The sequence below is a fragment of the Stegodyphus dumicola genome, chromosome 6, assembly GCF_044657685.1.
Source record: "Stegodyphus dumicola isolate Sdum_Otavi_A_Nest chromosome 6, ASM4465768v1".
Taxonomy (NCBI): Eukaryota; Metazoa; Arthropoda; class Arachnida; order Araneae; family Eresidae; genus Stegodyphus; species Stegodyphus dumicola.
The window spans coordinates 120,902,243-120,918,108 of record NC_140773.1 but is presented as its reverse complement, the minus strand read 5'-3'; the positions used below and the strand labels follow the sequence as shown (position 1 = coordinate 120,918,108).

The 15,866-nt window shown below is 34.3% G+C and overlaps 1 protein-coding gene across 3 annotated transcripts in view; it reads right to left on the bottom strand.

Annotated features, from left to right (window-relative positions):
* LOC118204385 (uncharacterized) overlaps window positions 1-15,866 on the bottom strand; it is a 50,296-nt gene that overhangs the window by 32,035 nt on the left and 2,395 nt on the right. For all 3 annotated transcript variants that reach the window (XM_085818869.1, XM_035376714.2, XM_035376715.2), the window contains exon 2: window positions 3,388-3,440. In XM_085818869.1, coding sequence (XP_085674995.1) covers window positions 3,388-3,428 — 41 coding nt within the window. In that variant the 5' untranslated portion in view covers window positions 3,429-3,440. The remainder of the gene's footprint in view (window positions 1-3,387; window positions 3,441-15,866) is intronic.

The window sequence follows — 15,866 nt, the reverse complement described above, 5'->3', positions numbered from 1 at the left end:
AGGAGATCATATCCCATATCAGACTCATTTTCAGTTCGATATTACAACATGGATTTTGAACATCCTTGCACTATGAGCTTTATTAAAATTATTTATTTATTTTTAATGCGTACATAAAATGGCTTTTGAATGGTAATCTTTTCTCTGTTCTAAATGTATATTCATACCAAATTCATTAAAATCTGTCCATCGGGTTTTTTAAAAAATGTGACATAATGTGCAAATTCTCTTAAATGCCAAAGCAATTAAACCCAGCCGATATATCCCCTCGCACTTGTACTCCTCATCATATTCTAAAGAATTCTTGATGGGAATATCCAAAGTACATAAGGATAAGAAATACAATTGTGTTAGTCTCGAAATTAAACTTTCGAGTCATTGTTTTTTTTTTTCTGAAATCGGAAAGAAAGTGTCGTAGAGTTTCGTATTCTTTGGCAACATAAACCAACGAGCTCTAGAAAGACTGCAAAAGAATTATCTTCGGGTCTTAGGTTACACAAAAAATCAGAAGGTGTAAATGCCCCTTAATTCAATCACAAATAATTTCACAGACGACCCCACTTTGGTTCACATAAGGAACACTTCTGACTTAACTTAAACAAGAAATGTTGAACTTAAAATAAAATACAATTAAACTAGCCTAACGGCTGACAGGATAATTTAATCGCACAGGAAGACTCTGACTCGTAGTAACCGGCGGATCAAGCCTGATAGCTAGAAGCACTCAACGCCACAGAATCAGATCGCTAGTAAGTCAAAATTACAACGTGGCCTACGAGCAGGAACAGCACGCTCTAAAATCAACTTCCGAAATCTTCGCTTGAATAGCACTTCTTTCTCCCTTAATTTGAATAAAAGCGCGCTAACTGATCAACATTCTGGCAGGAAAGCGTGGGTGAAAATTAGAGTGAAAAGGAAAGTTGCTGTAATTAAAAATTTAACTATTAGTCAAAATAAATAAATAAATCCTCCCAGCGTTAGCCTAAGTTTATTATGAACTATATATTATGAACTCCTATATATTATGAACGATTTTTTAAACCCTCAGCAATTGTAAATATTTCAGCCTGTGATTTAAAAAAAATATCACGTAATGCTTGTAAATAAAGCAAAATTCCTGTCTCCAGACAAGTTAAATGTCTTCTGAAAATACCTTTGAGTCTATAAGTCAACCGAGAGAGATTATTTTAGATTGGAGATGTAATAAATGGTCTTTCAGTCATCAGAGATGAGGCCTGATTAAAAAACGTAAAATCAAAGACATTCAGAAGAGATGAAGAATTTAGATTTAGATACCCAATTTTGCTTCCGACAAAGCATCATATTATACAAAATCTAGTCTTCAAAAACCATACAAATAAATGTCTTGCAGGTATTCAAGTACTCATGTCTGTGATACAAAAGAAATAATGGGTTATTTCTGCTGGACGGACAGTTAAATCGACAATAAAAAAAATGCATTACCCATAAGGGATTCACAGCAAAGTCACCTTCAAACCATATCGTGTTCATTTATCTTTAGAGGGTGTCCTGAATACCCGAACTTTCAAAGTTATCGGAGATGATCTGTGTAATTGATTAATTCTTAGAAATAAGACTAAAGCCTAGGTAGTGCACCGTATATCGGGCGGTACATTTACAGTCTGTGACATCCTTAAATGCAGAATCCTTTGCACAGGCTGTCATAAGATTCATCACCTGGCGAGGCTGTCCACCACTAGTCTACAGTGACAACGGCACAAATTTCGCCATGTTTCTGATGCATTGCAAAAAACTGAGTGGAAAAATAGGGCTGCGCATGAAACTTCAAATTTGATTGACTGGAAGTTCATTCCTTCAAACGTAGCATGGGGAGCGGTTAGTGGGAGTTGCTTATTATAAAAGTAAAAATTTTCTTAGCTTTCAGTAGATCGTCTGTTACCTACGACGAACTGCTTACAATTCATTGTGATGCAGAAGTATTGTAAATAATTGCCAACTTACATTTCCAACGATTCAGAGTTTTTCTGTCATCTTTATCGGTCATGAAAGATATTAGAACTTCTCTTCTTGATTACTTAGATCGGAAATAATTGTTAAATATATTAAATAGAAAATGTTATTGCTAAGAGCTCCGTTAACAATTCAGACAGAGATTTCATAAGGAATATCTAAGTCAATTGGTGAAAAAGTGATCCTTGCTGTTTCTGGAAACCAGAAGAGGGTTGGTTGGCCGCTTGCCATGATTGAAGAACTATATCTAGTTAGGGATGTGGGAGTCGTCAAAGTCAGAACTACACTTGGTCAACTCGTCCCATTAGTTCAAAAGATTTACCAAAAAGTTGATTTATTCATAAATGGATCTGATTTTATCAGATAAACATCTTACTAATGATTCTATTTTTATCGAGATATCAGTTGAGAGTTGAGTTTATTGAGATATCGGATTTTATTCAGATTATCCCTCCAGCGCTAAGTGATCGTCCACCATCAGCGTCACAAATGATCTTCTAGTTGAAGGTGATGTACCTGCGTCTATTCGGGGGTCGAAATGTGGCAGAGTAATCAAGGCTCTGAAGAGATTTGACTTAACATTTTGAACATTTTATCTTTAATGATTTATCTCAAAGATGGTAAATCAAGATGCGAAGATGTTACGTGATAAAGTCAATAAATGGCGGGAGATGTCCACAAGATTCTGTTTAATAAATAACGTTTTTTGTTTACTTTTTCGAAATGGCATAAGATTTGCCACGCGCTTCGAGCATAAAGAGTTTTTGCTTGTAACGTTAAAGTAATTCCATTAATATTTGTTTCTGTTTTTGATAGTATCCCATTGAAAATTTATGTTTTATTTCAAGATGTACCGAAGCAGATTATATGAAGTCCCCAAAAAGTCGTTATTCGTTCAAAAGCGCGCATACTACTCACGTAGGAGAAGTTACCACTCACGTAGATATGTTATTTCCTAAATATTGAAAGCATATTGAAAACAGAAACTTTGACTCGCTGTGCCCTAGTATTTTACAAGTTTTATTTTTATTATCTACCTGCGCAGTATAATCGCTGACTAGCAGTCTCGGTCTAGTTCAATTATTCTTTACATTGACCTTGAGCTACCACCCAACTATCTCTCACTGAACTTCATCCAGTTTAATTAACGTAAAGCATCTTTATATGGCAGCTCGTTTCGATTTATTCGTCAGTGTAATTAAGCATTTCTGATCGAAAGCTAAATTATGAAATCTACCCATGATGAATTTCGGATTTCTCTGCTGTTTAGTACACTTTCGTTAATTAAAGGCGAAGTATAAGCATTATGGAATTTGTAAAGATTTATTAAACACATTTAGAAAATAATATATATACATTATAAAAAAGCTAGCAACAGAAATAATGTGCACTTACTTCATGTGGAGCATGCAGATAACACTTATAGGCTTCATCATGAGGTTCGACTCCTAAGCGAAAAAAAAATGAGATGAAAGTAAATAAGTATCACGGCATAAAATTATAAATTAGGCAAAACCGTCTAACGTATGCATAGTATATGTGTGTTATGCGTGTAAAGTATCATTTAAGGTTACCCGTTATTTTATGTTAATATTCTTTTTGTTAATGTCATCTTATACATCTTACTTCATTTCATTTTATGTATTCAAATGAGGTACAGAGTATTTAAAGGAAGGTTTTAGAGGTTAAAATCAGAGCATGTTCTATCTGCTTGAAGGCCACGTTATTAACTTTGATTGTCTAGCGTTCAGTATACTGCGGCGTTGAGTTACTCTTGCCATTCGGCTTGTTTACGCCGACTTCGGTCAGTGCCAACCTGCGCGCAAATTATACTGTGAAGCCGTTAGGCAATACTTAATTTAATTAATTTTAGTTTATTCATTATCCCCAATTTAAGCCAAAGCTGTTGGCTTCTGTATGTATGAGTTTGTGTCGACAATTAATCTTTATTTGGATTAATAAAGCGTCCTTTACACCCTTTCCCTGTCTCTGTGGCATTTAAAAGACATAGTGTTAACTCAATTGCTTTTTAGAGTTCTGACCTAACTTTTATGCTACTCAAGTAGGCCAGACTTTATATATGCATTTGCCTGTTAGCGAATTTTTTGTGCTACCCCGAAGTTTTGCTTTATTGTGTACACAAAATTCTAAATTTTGTGAAAATTTAGAAATTTATTTTAAAAATAATATGAAACGAATGAAGTCCACCTTCTTTTAAACTAATTTGTTCTTGCATAGAGATTTATTTCGTGATATTCTCACAAATGTTGGAATTTACTCTGCAGTACATGCAAGTCACTTGTGTGTTCTTTTATAATCTCACAGTGTGAATACCTTATATATTTTCTTAATATAATCATTGACTTTATACAGACTGGTGAGCTGTAGTGTTTAGGAAAAGGGTTTAAAAACTATCTCTTCTTAAGCACTGCAATAGACGGACCAGAATCTTCCAAACTGAAGGGTTCCAAAACCTTAATAAGCCAGCTACTACAAACTAATTCTGGATAAATTACTTTCAGCACGTACTAGTAGATTATAGGATATTTAGTCAGTAGGCTTCTGTTTTTAGAACTAGTAACTTGTGTTCTGCAGACACTTTTTAATCTATTTATCGCAGTAATCAAACAAATATATATTGGTTGAAAATTTAAAGCTAAATATTTGAAAACAAAATGTTTAACGATAAAAGAAAAAAAATTAAAGCTAAATATTTGAAAACAAAATGTTTAACGATAAAAGAAAAACATACTGATAACTTGTTTAAAACAATTGGATAAAACTTTCAGAAAAAAAAAAAAAAACATAGCTTTAAAATTCGGTACTTTTCTGAGCAGTTTATCAAACATCATAAAAAACTTACAAGTTTTGTCAGGCTGTGTTTCGAGAAACTATGTTTAGGCGAACAATAAGCGAAAAACTATGTGGCACGAAAATGTCAATACAAGGTATAACAAAATTCCTATAACATTTTTTAAAATAAAAATGTGATTGTAAATAACTGCATTAGACAAACGATAATACATTAAATAAAACTTCATAAAACTTGGAAAACTTATTGAATTAAAAGGCGGGGAGACAGGATTCTTATTCGAGTAGCTACAGCGAAAATCAAAAATAATCCATAGTGACGGATGCTTGGTAAATAAGCACATCAGATTAAGACTGGTTGTCATGCTGCATGCAAATATGGCAGGACATGAAAAATATATTTTTATTAGGCCAATATATACTTTCGAAGTGTTTAAGAAGAATTACAGTCCACTCTCGATTAAACAGTGTGCGAGGTTTATCTATTCATTTTAAGTTGAAAAGCCTTTCCCATTACTTTATTTTCACCGACGCTTTTCTAGCCAGAATGTAAAAGAGGTACCGAGGGTTTATTCAGATTAAGGTAAAATGAAGGTCTATTTAAGCAAGAGTTTTGGAAGTTAATTTTTATAGCATGTCTGCATGTTACAGGCCACATTGTGCTGTGATTATGAGCGACTTGCGTTGGCGGCGTTGAATGTTCTAGCAATTAGGCTTGTCTCGCCGGCTTACTACAAACCAGAGCTCTTCCTGCGTGTGAGCCGTTAGGATAATCTACCACACCTTGAGATTATTATTCGTCACGCATTTCTGTTAAACCAGAAGTGCTGGCTTCTAGTAACCCAAGCTGGGTCATTTGTAAATTTTAGACTTCAATAAAAGCGTCTTTAAAAGGGGCTCGTACGGGTCCTTAAAGTCCTTAGGTTTTTTGGACAGAAGGTCCTTAATTTTAATCATCTGAAATTTCTGTCTTGTTTTTACGACTGCTGTTTTGAGTGTGAATTATCATTATGGAGGAATATTTTTGACAATTCACTGACAAATAGAAGTTTTTTAAAATGCAATTCTTCGCACCATAGTTATCGCTCCTTGGTACGTGAGGAATTCACAGATACACACCGAATTAAAAGCCCAAAACTCTTCCGAATCACATCTTACTATAGCACATAATTTCTTCACCAAAATGAAGTGCAATTAATTTCGACTCTGTTACCAGTGTCGAAAATACGATCATAAGACCCAGAACTATTCACCATAAATCCGCATTAGTAAATTTTATATATCCTGTTTTCATTCTATTAAAGAATCGCCTTATTCTAGATCGCATTTGTTCAACATTCCTCATACTATCAAACTTTTAACAGTTCGTCAGGTGCATTTGAACTGCTAGGCCCACCTCGAGCACTTTTGTTTGCCCTGCCTCATTCAAACATCGTCAATCGTTCTTTATCCAGTTAGCTTCTCATCTTCTAGTGCCACTGGCAGTCAGTGTCACTGGCATTTCTTCATTTCCACTTGATGAAGTGATCTAATAGGTTCATTGCGCACGATTACGTTGCAATTTGAAAAATAAGTTTTCTATGATTTTTAAAATATTGTATCACATTTTTTTAGCACTTTCATATAATAAAATATTTTATGATTATCTACAAAATTGAGTATGTTTTTGAGCTCTGGCCTTTCAAGCACATTGCGCATGATCATGTCATGAATTGCAAAATGTTTTAATAATTTAAAATACTGCTTATTACAAAATTCGACAGACATTTTCACAATGTCATTATAAATATTTGTTTGATTCAGTCTTCAAAATGTCAAAAACAATGTTTGATTTGGGAAACTCTCAAGACCTTGAAGAAATTCACCGTTTATTGGAGGCATCAGATGAAAAGATTAGGATGTCAAAGCTGAAGACTTCGATATCGAAAGCTATAGTGATTCAGAAGATGGTGTAGAGGAACGTAGTAGTACGTAGTGGAACGTAGGGGTGTGAGGAAGAGTGATCAAGGACAGAACAATAGGGAAGCGAAGAAGACGACATTGAAGAAAATACTGACTTTTAATTTGGGGCAAAGCCAGACCACAATACTCCAGTAATTTTGACTTCAGTAGTAATGGTAACGTTTTGGTGTCTTACGTTCCAAGAAAAAAGCAAAATTCCTTCTTATATCATCACTGCATGATGACCAGGCTATTGATCTTTCTACTGCGAAAAACAGAAACCAGAAATAATAAATTTCTATGATGAAACCAAATTAGGAGTAGATATTGTAGATAAAATGTGCGGTTCATATAATGTGTCTTGGAATATAAAACAGTGTCCATTGTGATCTTTTTTACAATGTTCAACCTTTTAATGACTTCTCAGATCATCCATGTAGGTAATGATAGCTCTTAAAAGAAGGTTATTCATAAAACAATTGTTTAATGAACTTGTGATTGGACAACTTGCTCAACGAAGTCTGAAGTCTGTTGGGATGTCAGTATACTTACAACAAAAATTAAAGAGATACGCTCCCAGCCAAGAATAACAACTTAATATGTATTTCAAAAAGTATAACACAGTAACCTGCCTCTCATATACAGTTTTCATGTGTCCTCCGTGCTATAAGAGAGACGTAGAAGGACAGATATCTCCTAATGAATCACATGAATGAGAAATTATACTTATATTCTAGTTTTAATTAAATTTAAATTTATAATTAGTCTTGTATAACAACTTTATAAAAGTTATTTTGCAAAATTTGTTTAACATAAATATACGTTTCCTTTTAAGACTATAAAAATTGTTTTATTGCCCCTTAAGTATTTTTATAACTTGTGGAATTTTAATAATAATGGCTAGCATCTGATTTTTGTAAGAAAACACTTTTTGTGGAAAACGTTTAGTAAATCAAGGGGTGCCTCTCAGGCTTAATGCGCCCGAACGTGTTTATATTGCACCCGACGGAGTGTTAAGATCAGGAGTTCTACTTGATCCTGATAAATTTAAGTTTTAACTATTATTCTGTAAATATATGTGCGTTATATCTATGTTTATTTAAAAAAAACACTTGCGTTAAATTGCATCCTAAAATAAGTATAACCAACTTTCACTTTCCCGCAAACGCAGGACGGAAAGTAACAATATCGATATCTCATTCTATGCATTATATTCTTTTACTTTGTCACTCTTAGGAAATTGTATTTTGATCCATTTGGATGACTTTGCGAATGCTATTGAGAGACTCTAGAGCTCTATTATGATGGACTGGTAAATAATACCTTAATGTAGAAGCCAGTAGAGAATGAAGTTCCAACGCAACACAAAGCTTCTAAATATCTGAATTTTTAATTTAAAAATTCTTAAATTCGCAGAAAGTATCAGATAAACAAAATCAAAATTCCGACTTCGAGGTGTACATTTTCGGGTCTATTGAAACACTGGGAGCTGTGATTCGTTTTCCCACAGTGCAAACATCTGTACAGATTCAACCTTCTTTGATAACAGAGACTGGATAGTTTACTTTTAGAGGAGGATTTAACAATATTTATATATTACGGATTATAAATAGTTAATTACAAATATCATATCATCTCTTATACTGTTGATATCTTCTTTTCTTTTTTATTATTTTTAATGAACGATTTTGCTTTAATCTGACGCTCTGTGAAAGTAATTTTTCACCTTATTCAGAAATGAACAAACGCATTTTTAAGGGGGCGGGGGTAGGTGCCAAGTTAATCTACCCAGGGTCAATGAGCACTCAACTGTACGAGTTAGAAGATGACTATGTTTTCAACAAAACATAGAATTGTAAAACGCGTTTTGAAAAACACTGACACTTTCTACAATACGCAGTCTCTACTTTTGAAAAGTGACTTCTGATTAGTTCCCTCACCAGCTGCAAAGAATGAGTAGATCCAGAAATAAATAGAAAGGGATAGTTCATTTCTTTGTTCGACTCCTCGTTGACGCGAGTCTCATGGAGGGAGTTAAACCTTTTCGCGTGGGCTATAAGGGCCAATTTTGAATGTATTTTGGCCATTTAGTCACTTATTTTAACTGAAAGGAACAGAAAAACAAATTGACAGGGTCTTGCACTTCCTAATCCATATTAAGGAGTAAATTTTAAATCTCCGTAGTTTAGTGAAATTTCCTGAGACACATTTAACGTAGTGAACGTGCGGGACATATATGTAAAAGCCCCTGGAAAAGGTTAACCGTAAGTACTCTGACGTAACTGTGTTGTACATGCTCTTATTTCGCTTGTATAAAACTGTAGTTTCATTCAGCTGCAAAGCGATTTTCTGGAGGTTGCATATCCCAAATTAATTTTTTAACCATGCATATTTGTTTTCTGAGAATGTAAATATTTAGAATAATTTATATATATATATATATATATATATATATGTAGTGGGGGAGTTGAAGATGCTAAATAACAATTCCAACGTTGTTTTCCACACCACAGAACATTTAATAAAGATAATCAGAAAAGGTATAAATTAGATTAAATACAAGTGCCGTTTGATACAAACAGGATTCTGTATAGCTTTTACCAGTCTTATCACATAACCGATTAGTGCCTACTCGCACTTGCTGATGTATTATACAGTCAATTTACCACCTTCGCGTGGGAAACTACAATTCCTTATTCTACACCTTCACGTGTAGACAGACATCTCACCACCTTCGCGTGGGATAGCAGAAGAAAGTCTTTGTCATACTCCTCTTTCATCTCGCTCTTGCTGCTGGCGCAACGGTGAGGCCCTCTGGTGGTTGTGTCGCCCTTACGGATACCACAGTTCGTCCGTCCTGACACTTTTTCGTCCTCGAAAACACGGATCAGCAACACTGGAACATCAAGACAGCACCTGAAAATAAATTTAAAAAAAAAAAAAAAGGAAAGGAAATAAAAAAAACAAAAAGAAAGAAGTGTGGAAGAACCCCACACATAGTCCTATATAGTAGAAGTCCACAGCTTCATGAGATCAGCTGCTGTAGTGGTACATCCAGGACCTTCATGGTGTCCCACTTTTTCCACCTGGTAACGATCTTTGTCTTTCCTCGCTGTTACACGATATGGGCCGAAGAACTTTGGCCTTAACTTTAGTCCACCTCCATACTGCGTTCTTTGTATGGCAACTAAGTCGTTCACATTATATACTTGTGCCTCTTTTCTATTCTTGTTGTATGTTTTTCTATTCTCTTCCTGAATTTTTAGAATGTTTTTCCTTGCTTCCTCTCTCATATCTTCTCGATCTTTCATCATAATATTTCTTTCTTTTCTTCAAGAATTTCCATAATCTTTAAGTCTTCTCGATTTCTCATTTTAACACCAGTGAGAAGCTCAAATGGAGAACTCTTTGTGCTTCTGCTCTTAGTACTGTTCAAAATCCTTTGTACATCTCCAACATATTTGTACCACTTGGTTGGATCATCTATGGATAATTTAGATAGGACTGGAATCAGAGTGAGATGAATCCTTTCCACTTGTCCATTTCCTCTAGGAACGCCTGTAGTTGCAAATATGTGCTGGATCTTCTCTTGACTACAGTAATCTTCAAAGTCTTTAGAGGTAAACGCCGTACCTTTATCGCTTATAATTCTCAAAGGATTACGAAAATAGATTGTTGCAGTTTCAGCTTCTGCAATGCCTCTTGAGCAGATGTAGACTTTACTGGATAAAGCCATACGAACTTTGTGATTGCATCAACCACGGTTAAGATGTGATTGTAGTTCTTATTTGTCGACGGTAATGGTCCTATAAAATCGATATGAAAAGTGCTCAAAGGGATACTATCTTTTGGTATGGGATTCAGCAACCCTTCGCCCTTACCTCGTTTTCTGTCGCACAAAATACATTCTACACAATTTGAAATAACTTGTTCAATTCGTTTTCTAAGGTTAGGAATATAATTTCTAAGGTTAGGAAGTCGATTTTCGGCAGATCTTCCGGTTTAGACACTGCGAAATGTCCCTTGTTGTGGATACTACGTATGATTTCTAGTTCTAATGCTTCGGGTACCACAAGTAATTCACGACCACTGTCGAACTTGTATAATACTCCATTTTTCACTAGGAAATCTTTCTTTAGTCCTTGCTCGATTAAGGATTTTAGCAACTGGAGACGCTCATCCCTTTTTTGCGCAGCTGTAATTTTGGCTGTAATTTTTCCCTGAGAACAAGTAACCATCATAACAGCGTTTCTACTTAATGAATCCACATGCTTCATTTGTTGCCCAGATCTGTGAACAATTTCATAGGCAAATTCTTCTAGAAGTAGCGCCCATCTCGCCACTCAAGGGGTTCTTAAACATAGTCTTCTGGAAAGCATCGCAATCCGTAATTATCCTGACCTTAGATCCTAAAAGGTAATTCCTAAATTTCTTTAGAGCTTCTACTATAGCTAAAACTTCAAGCTCATAACTAGATAGCTTCTCTTGTTGGAGACTAGTTTTTTTACTCATGAAGTAAATGGGGTGTAACTGTCCATCATCTGACTTTTGTAGGAATACAGCGCCGAAACCATGACTGGTCGCGTCTGTATGCAATTCTAATGGTGCTCCTTGTTTAAAAATATGAAGAACCGGACTTGTGGGTAAAAGTTCTTTCAATTTATTAAATGCATCTTTTTGCTCAGGCCCAAATTTGAATTCTGCTCCGTTACGAAGAAGATCACTTAGTGGATTCGCTATTTTTGAATAGTTGGCAATAAATTTTCTAAAATACCCAGTAAGGCCCAAGAAACTTTGAATCTGTTTAAGGTTTTTTGGGTTCCGGGAAATTTTGAACAGCCCTGGTTTTTTCAGTAGAGGGGCGAATTGTACCATCCTCAATAACATACCCGAGAAATTCTATTTTTCTTTTCAAAAATTGGCATTTTTAAAATTAATCTCCAAACCACACTCTATATTCTCATTCCTTTGGCTACTTCTAAAACGCGTTTCAACTTTTCTAAACCTTCTTTCTCGTTCCGGGCTGGAATAATAAAATCGTCCATGTAAGTAACAACAGTGTCATCCCGAATTAAATCTCTAAACACATTAAAAATAAGTCTTTGGAATACACTAGGGGACGTGCACAAACCAAAAGGTGCTTTTAGAAATTCGTACAAGCCTGCATGAGTAATAAATGCCAAATATTTAGTACAGTTTTCCTCCACTGGAACATGAAAAAAGCCATTTTTTAAGTCTAATGTCGAAAAAACCTTTGCTTCACCCAAACGATCTAAAACCTCTTCTACTTGTGCCATATGAAAAGAATTCTTAACTATTTTTTTATTTAACTGCCTGAAGTCAACACAAATCCGTGTCTTGCCACATTTTTTTCTACAAAAAACAATTGGCGAAGCATATTCTGAATACGACGACTTTATAATCCCATCCTTTAACCATTCATCTATTTGATTATCAACAATTTTTTGGTCAGCAAAAGGAATTCTGCTCGAACGCTGAGAAACTGGAATATCATCTTTTAATATTACTTTCATTTTTAAATCTGTACTGCGCGGCTCTTCTGACGGTTTATACTCATTAATAAGAGTGGAAACAGTATTGCGTAATCCTTCATCTGTAATATGCCATAAATCTGTTTCTCTGTCTCCCTCAATGGCTGCAGAAATAAAAGACAAAAAATTCCTTTCCGATTCGACAGAATAATTTTCATATTGCGTAATCATCACCTGGTCACAACACATCATTTTTACACAGGAAGGGGGGAAATACAGTCTGTTATCAAGTCATAAACCACCGTTGCTTCTATCTCTTTTTGTTTTTTGCTTTCGCATAAAGAAAAAATAAACTTAGCCGTTTCCGCTTTAACCACATGACCAAACGAACTTTTGAGCTCTATACAGCCATTTGATAATTTATTCTGAAAAAGAGATTTCTTTACAACTATCAATTCACTTCCAGAATCTATTAAGCATTTTAATTTCTTACCATCAATCAACAGTTCAATAAATTCTAACTTATTTCTAGCTGCATTATCCGATTCCATCTCTAACGCAGATACCTTTTTTGGAGACAAACTTTCCTCCTTTTCTAACCGTTTGGGACAATTTCTCGCAAAGTGAAATAATTCCCCTTTACTCCCACATACATAGCAAATACGTTCCGATTTACTACTATTCTGATTATTATGATTTACAAGCTTCCCTGAACCCTTGAAATTGCTCTGAGCTTTTCTAAGATTGTTTTTGGAAAAATTAAGCTTTTTATTTTCTGGAGTTTCGATTCGCGTGTTATTGGTATCAACTAAAGATTTACCCCTGGATGAATAAAATAAATCACATTCTCTCCCCAACTGATTAGGTGGGAACCAACTTTGACCCTCCCGAACACTAATATGTTCTTTTGTTTTGGAATCAAGAGTTTCATATAACTTATCAGATACAATGAGATCACACAATTTCTTAAAGTCATCTACCTTTCTTAACTTGCAATAATAACTGAAAGTTGCAATGAGTCGAGACGCGAACTGAACATGCGTTTCACATGAATGTCTCTGAGGGTTTTTAAAATTGTTCAAACATTCACGCAGGTTCGGCTGAAATTCTTTCAAGATTAGAGTTTTTAATTTATCATAATCCGCGATTTCTTGTTCAGAAACATACGTTAAAACATTATTACATTTATCACCTAACAAATTAATCAACACTTCTGATTTTAACTCCACTGGTACACTTTTAGTAGTAAAAGCTTTCTCAAGTGACTGAAAAAACAAATGCATAGCTTCCGGTTTCCTGAGGTACAGCTATAGTTAGTGTTTTGACGCTTTTAATAATATCTTCAACACTAGTCTGCGCGTTTCTTCTATCACTCGATAATGATTCTGATTTTAAACTTTCTAACTCAATCTGCTTCTCAATTTGAGCTAATTTAAGACGTTCGATCTCTAACAGATAATGTTCATTACTTGTTTTAGGCGTCCGATCCTCTGCGATCGATTTGACGACGCCACGAACAAATTCAACGTTCGTTTTGAAAAAATCAGAATTTTCGATAATTTTTCTGTTAGCTTTTTTAGCATTTTCTGGAACAGTCTGTCCAATTTGTTCCGCAAGTACTATTAAATCACTTTTTTTAAAATTATTTAAGAAACTCATTTTAAAAACGAAACAAAAGTATCACTATCTTCAGGAAAGAAGTAAAGCAAAGTTTTCACAGTACCTTCTCTGAAGTATCCAAATATCCCGGCCGAGCTCCCAGATTTTCTGTAGTGGGGGAGTTGAAGATGCTAAATAACAATTCCAACGTTGTTTTCCACACCATAGAACATTTAATAAAGATAATCAGAAAAGGTACAAATTAGATTAAATACAAGTGCCGTTTGATACAAACAGGATTCTGTATAGCTTTTACCAGTCTTATCACATAACCGATTAGTGCCTACTCGCACTTGCTGATGTATTATACAGTCAATTTACCACCTTTGCGTGGAAAACTACAGTTCCTTATTCTACACCTTCACGTGTATACAGACATCTCACCACCTTCGCGTGGGATAGCAGAAGAAAGTCTCTGTCATACTCCTCTTTCACCTCGCTCTTGCTGCTGGCGCATCGGTGAGGCCCTCTGGTGATTGTGTCGTCCTTATGGATACCATATATATATATATATATATATATATATATATATATATATAAACTTAAACCATCTAAATTAATTAGTAAATTGGAATAAAAGCAAGGCAATTCTTCTATAATATTATAATGCAACCGTGTCTAAGAGTTTTAACACAATATCAAAACTAATACAATTAAAGAAAGAACTCATAGTAGAACAATCTCGAAAACTAAAAATGCGAAAGGGAAAATATATAAAATTATACAAATAAAAATTAATCTCTTTTTATTGAAACTCCAATTCAAAACACATCAGGAGAAAATGAATTAAAACTTCATAAAAGTCGATTAATATGTTTTGAAAATATGTTTCATTCTCCTCGTTCATTTGACATTAAAAACCATAAAAAGATTTCATAAAATTTTTATTAAAGACTTTAAAGTTCGTATATAACCGGAAAACTCGAATCTCAATTGTACCAGAATTTTCTCTGCACATTTTCGAAACACTTGGAAAAAAAAAAATAAAACATTACATAGTGCCAAAATTACAATTAAAAAAAACATAGAACTTTACTTTTAATAGTAAGAAAACGAAAAACTATGCTTAGAGATTTCTCTAAATAAAAAAGTCAAATCTGAGCTTTCAACAGCTAAAAACTGAAAACTTATTTGAAAAAATAATGGAAAAATAGGAAAACACAGACTTACTGAAATCTTAACCCGACCGTCTATGCGTGATCTAACTGAACTCTAAAGATGACGAAACGGTGTTTTTGCTAAAGAAATTACAATTCAAACCGCTCTGGAGAAGCCAATATTTTACAGTTCTTGAAAAAGTATGCGCGATAAGGTTCAAATTGTCCAATAGCAGAACAAAATGTTTTAACATGTGTTCAAAATGTCCTACCCTGTTATATTTCGTGTGCGGGAGTGTCAATGATGGTTGGGTGTGGTCTGGAAAATTATTGCCGACGACGAGGGGGTGATTGTCAACCCAAATTGGCGGCGTAAGTTCTAAAAGAAGCTGCTCTTTGTAAAATCTTAGAGCGCGAAAACAGAACTGGCTCAAAGTTTCGGAAAAGGAAAAAGATATATGCTAAAGAAAAAACATAAAAGTCTTCTCGTAATCGGGGTACAATACGTCTTAGAAACTAGAAACCCATTTTTTTAGTAAGAGTCAGATTTGCCACTTATTAAATTTACAAAATAGTAGAAAGATGGTATATAAAAATAGTAAACATAATTAAAAGGGAAAATACAAGATCTTTGTACATATTTACATTACATTTCTTATCGTAGTCATCCAACTATTACCTCCAATTAAAGTTTAATTAATAATTATCATATCTCTTTAGATGAGAAATTTAAAAAAATGTAGATAATACCAGCTTTCTTTAAAGATATAGAAATTTTGAATCGAGGTGTTTTACTTTCTAAGAGAATATTGACTAAGTTAGTGATTTCTTCTTATAAGTATTCGACTTTATTGCAAATATTTTTTTATTCTAT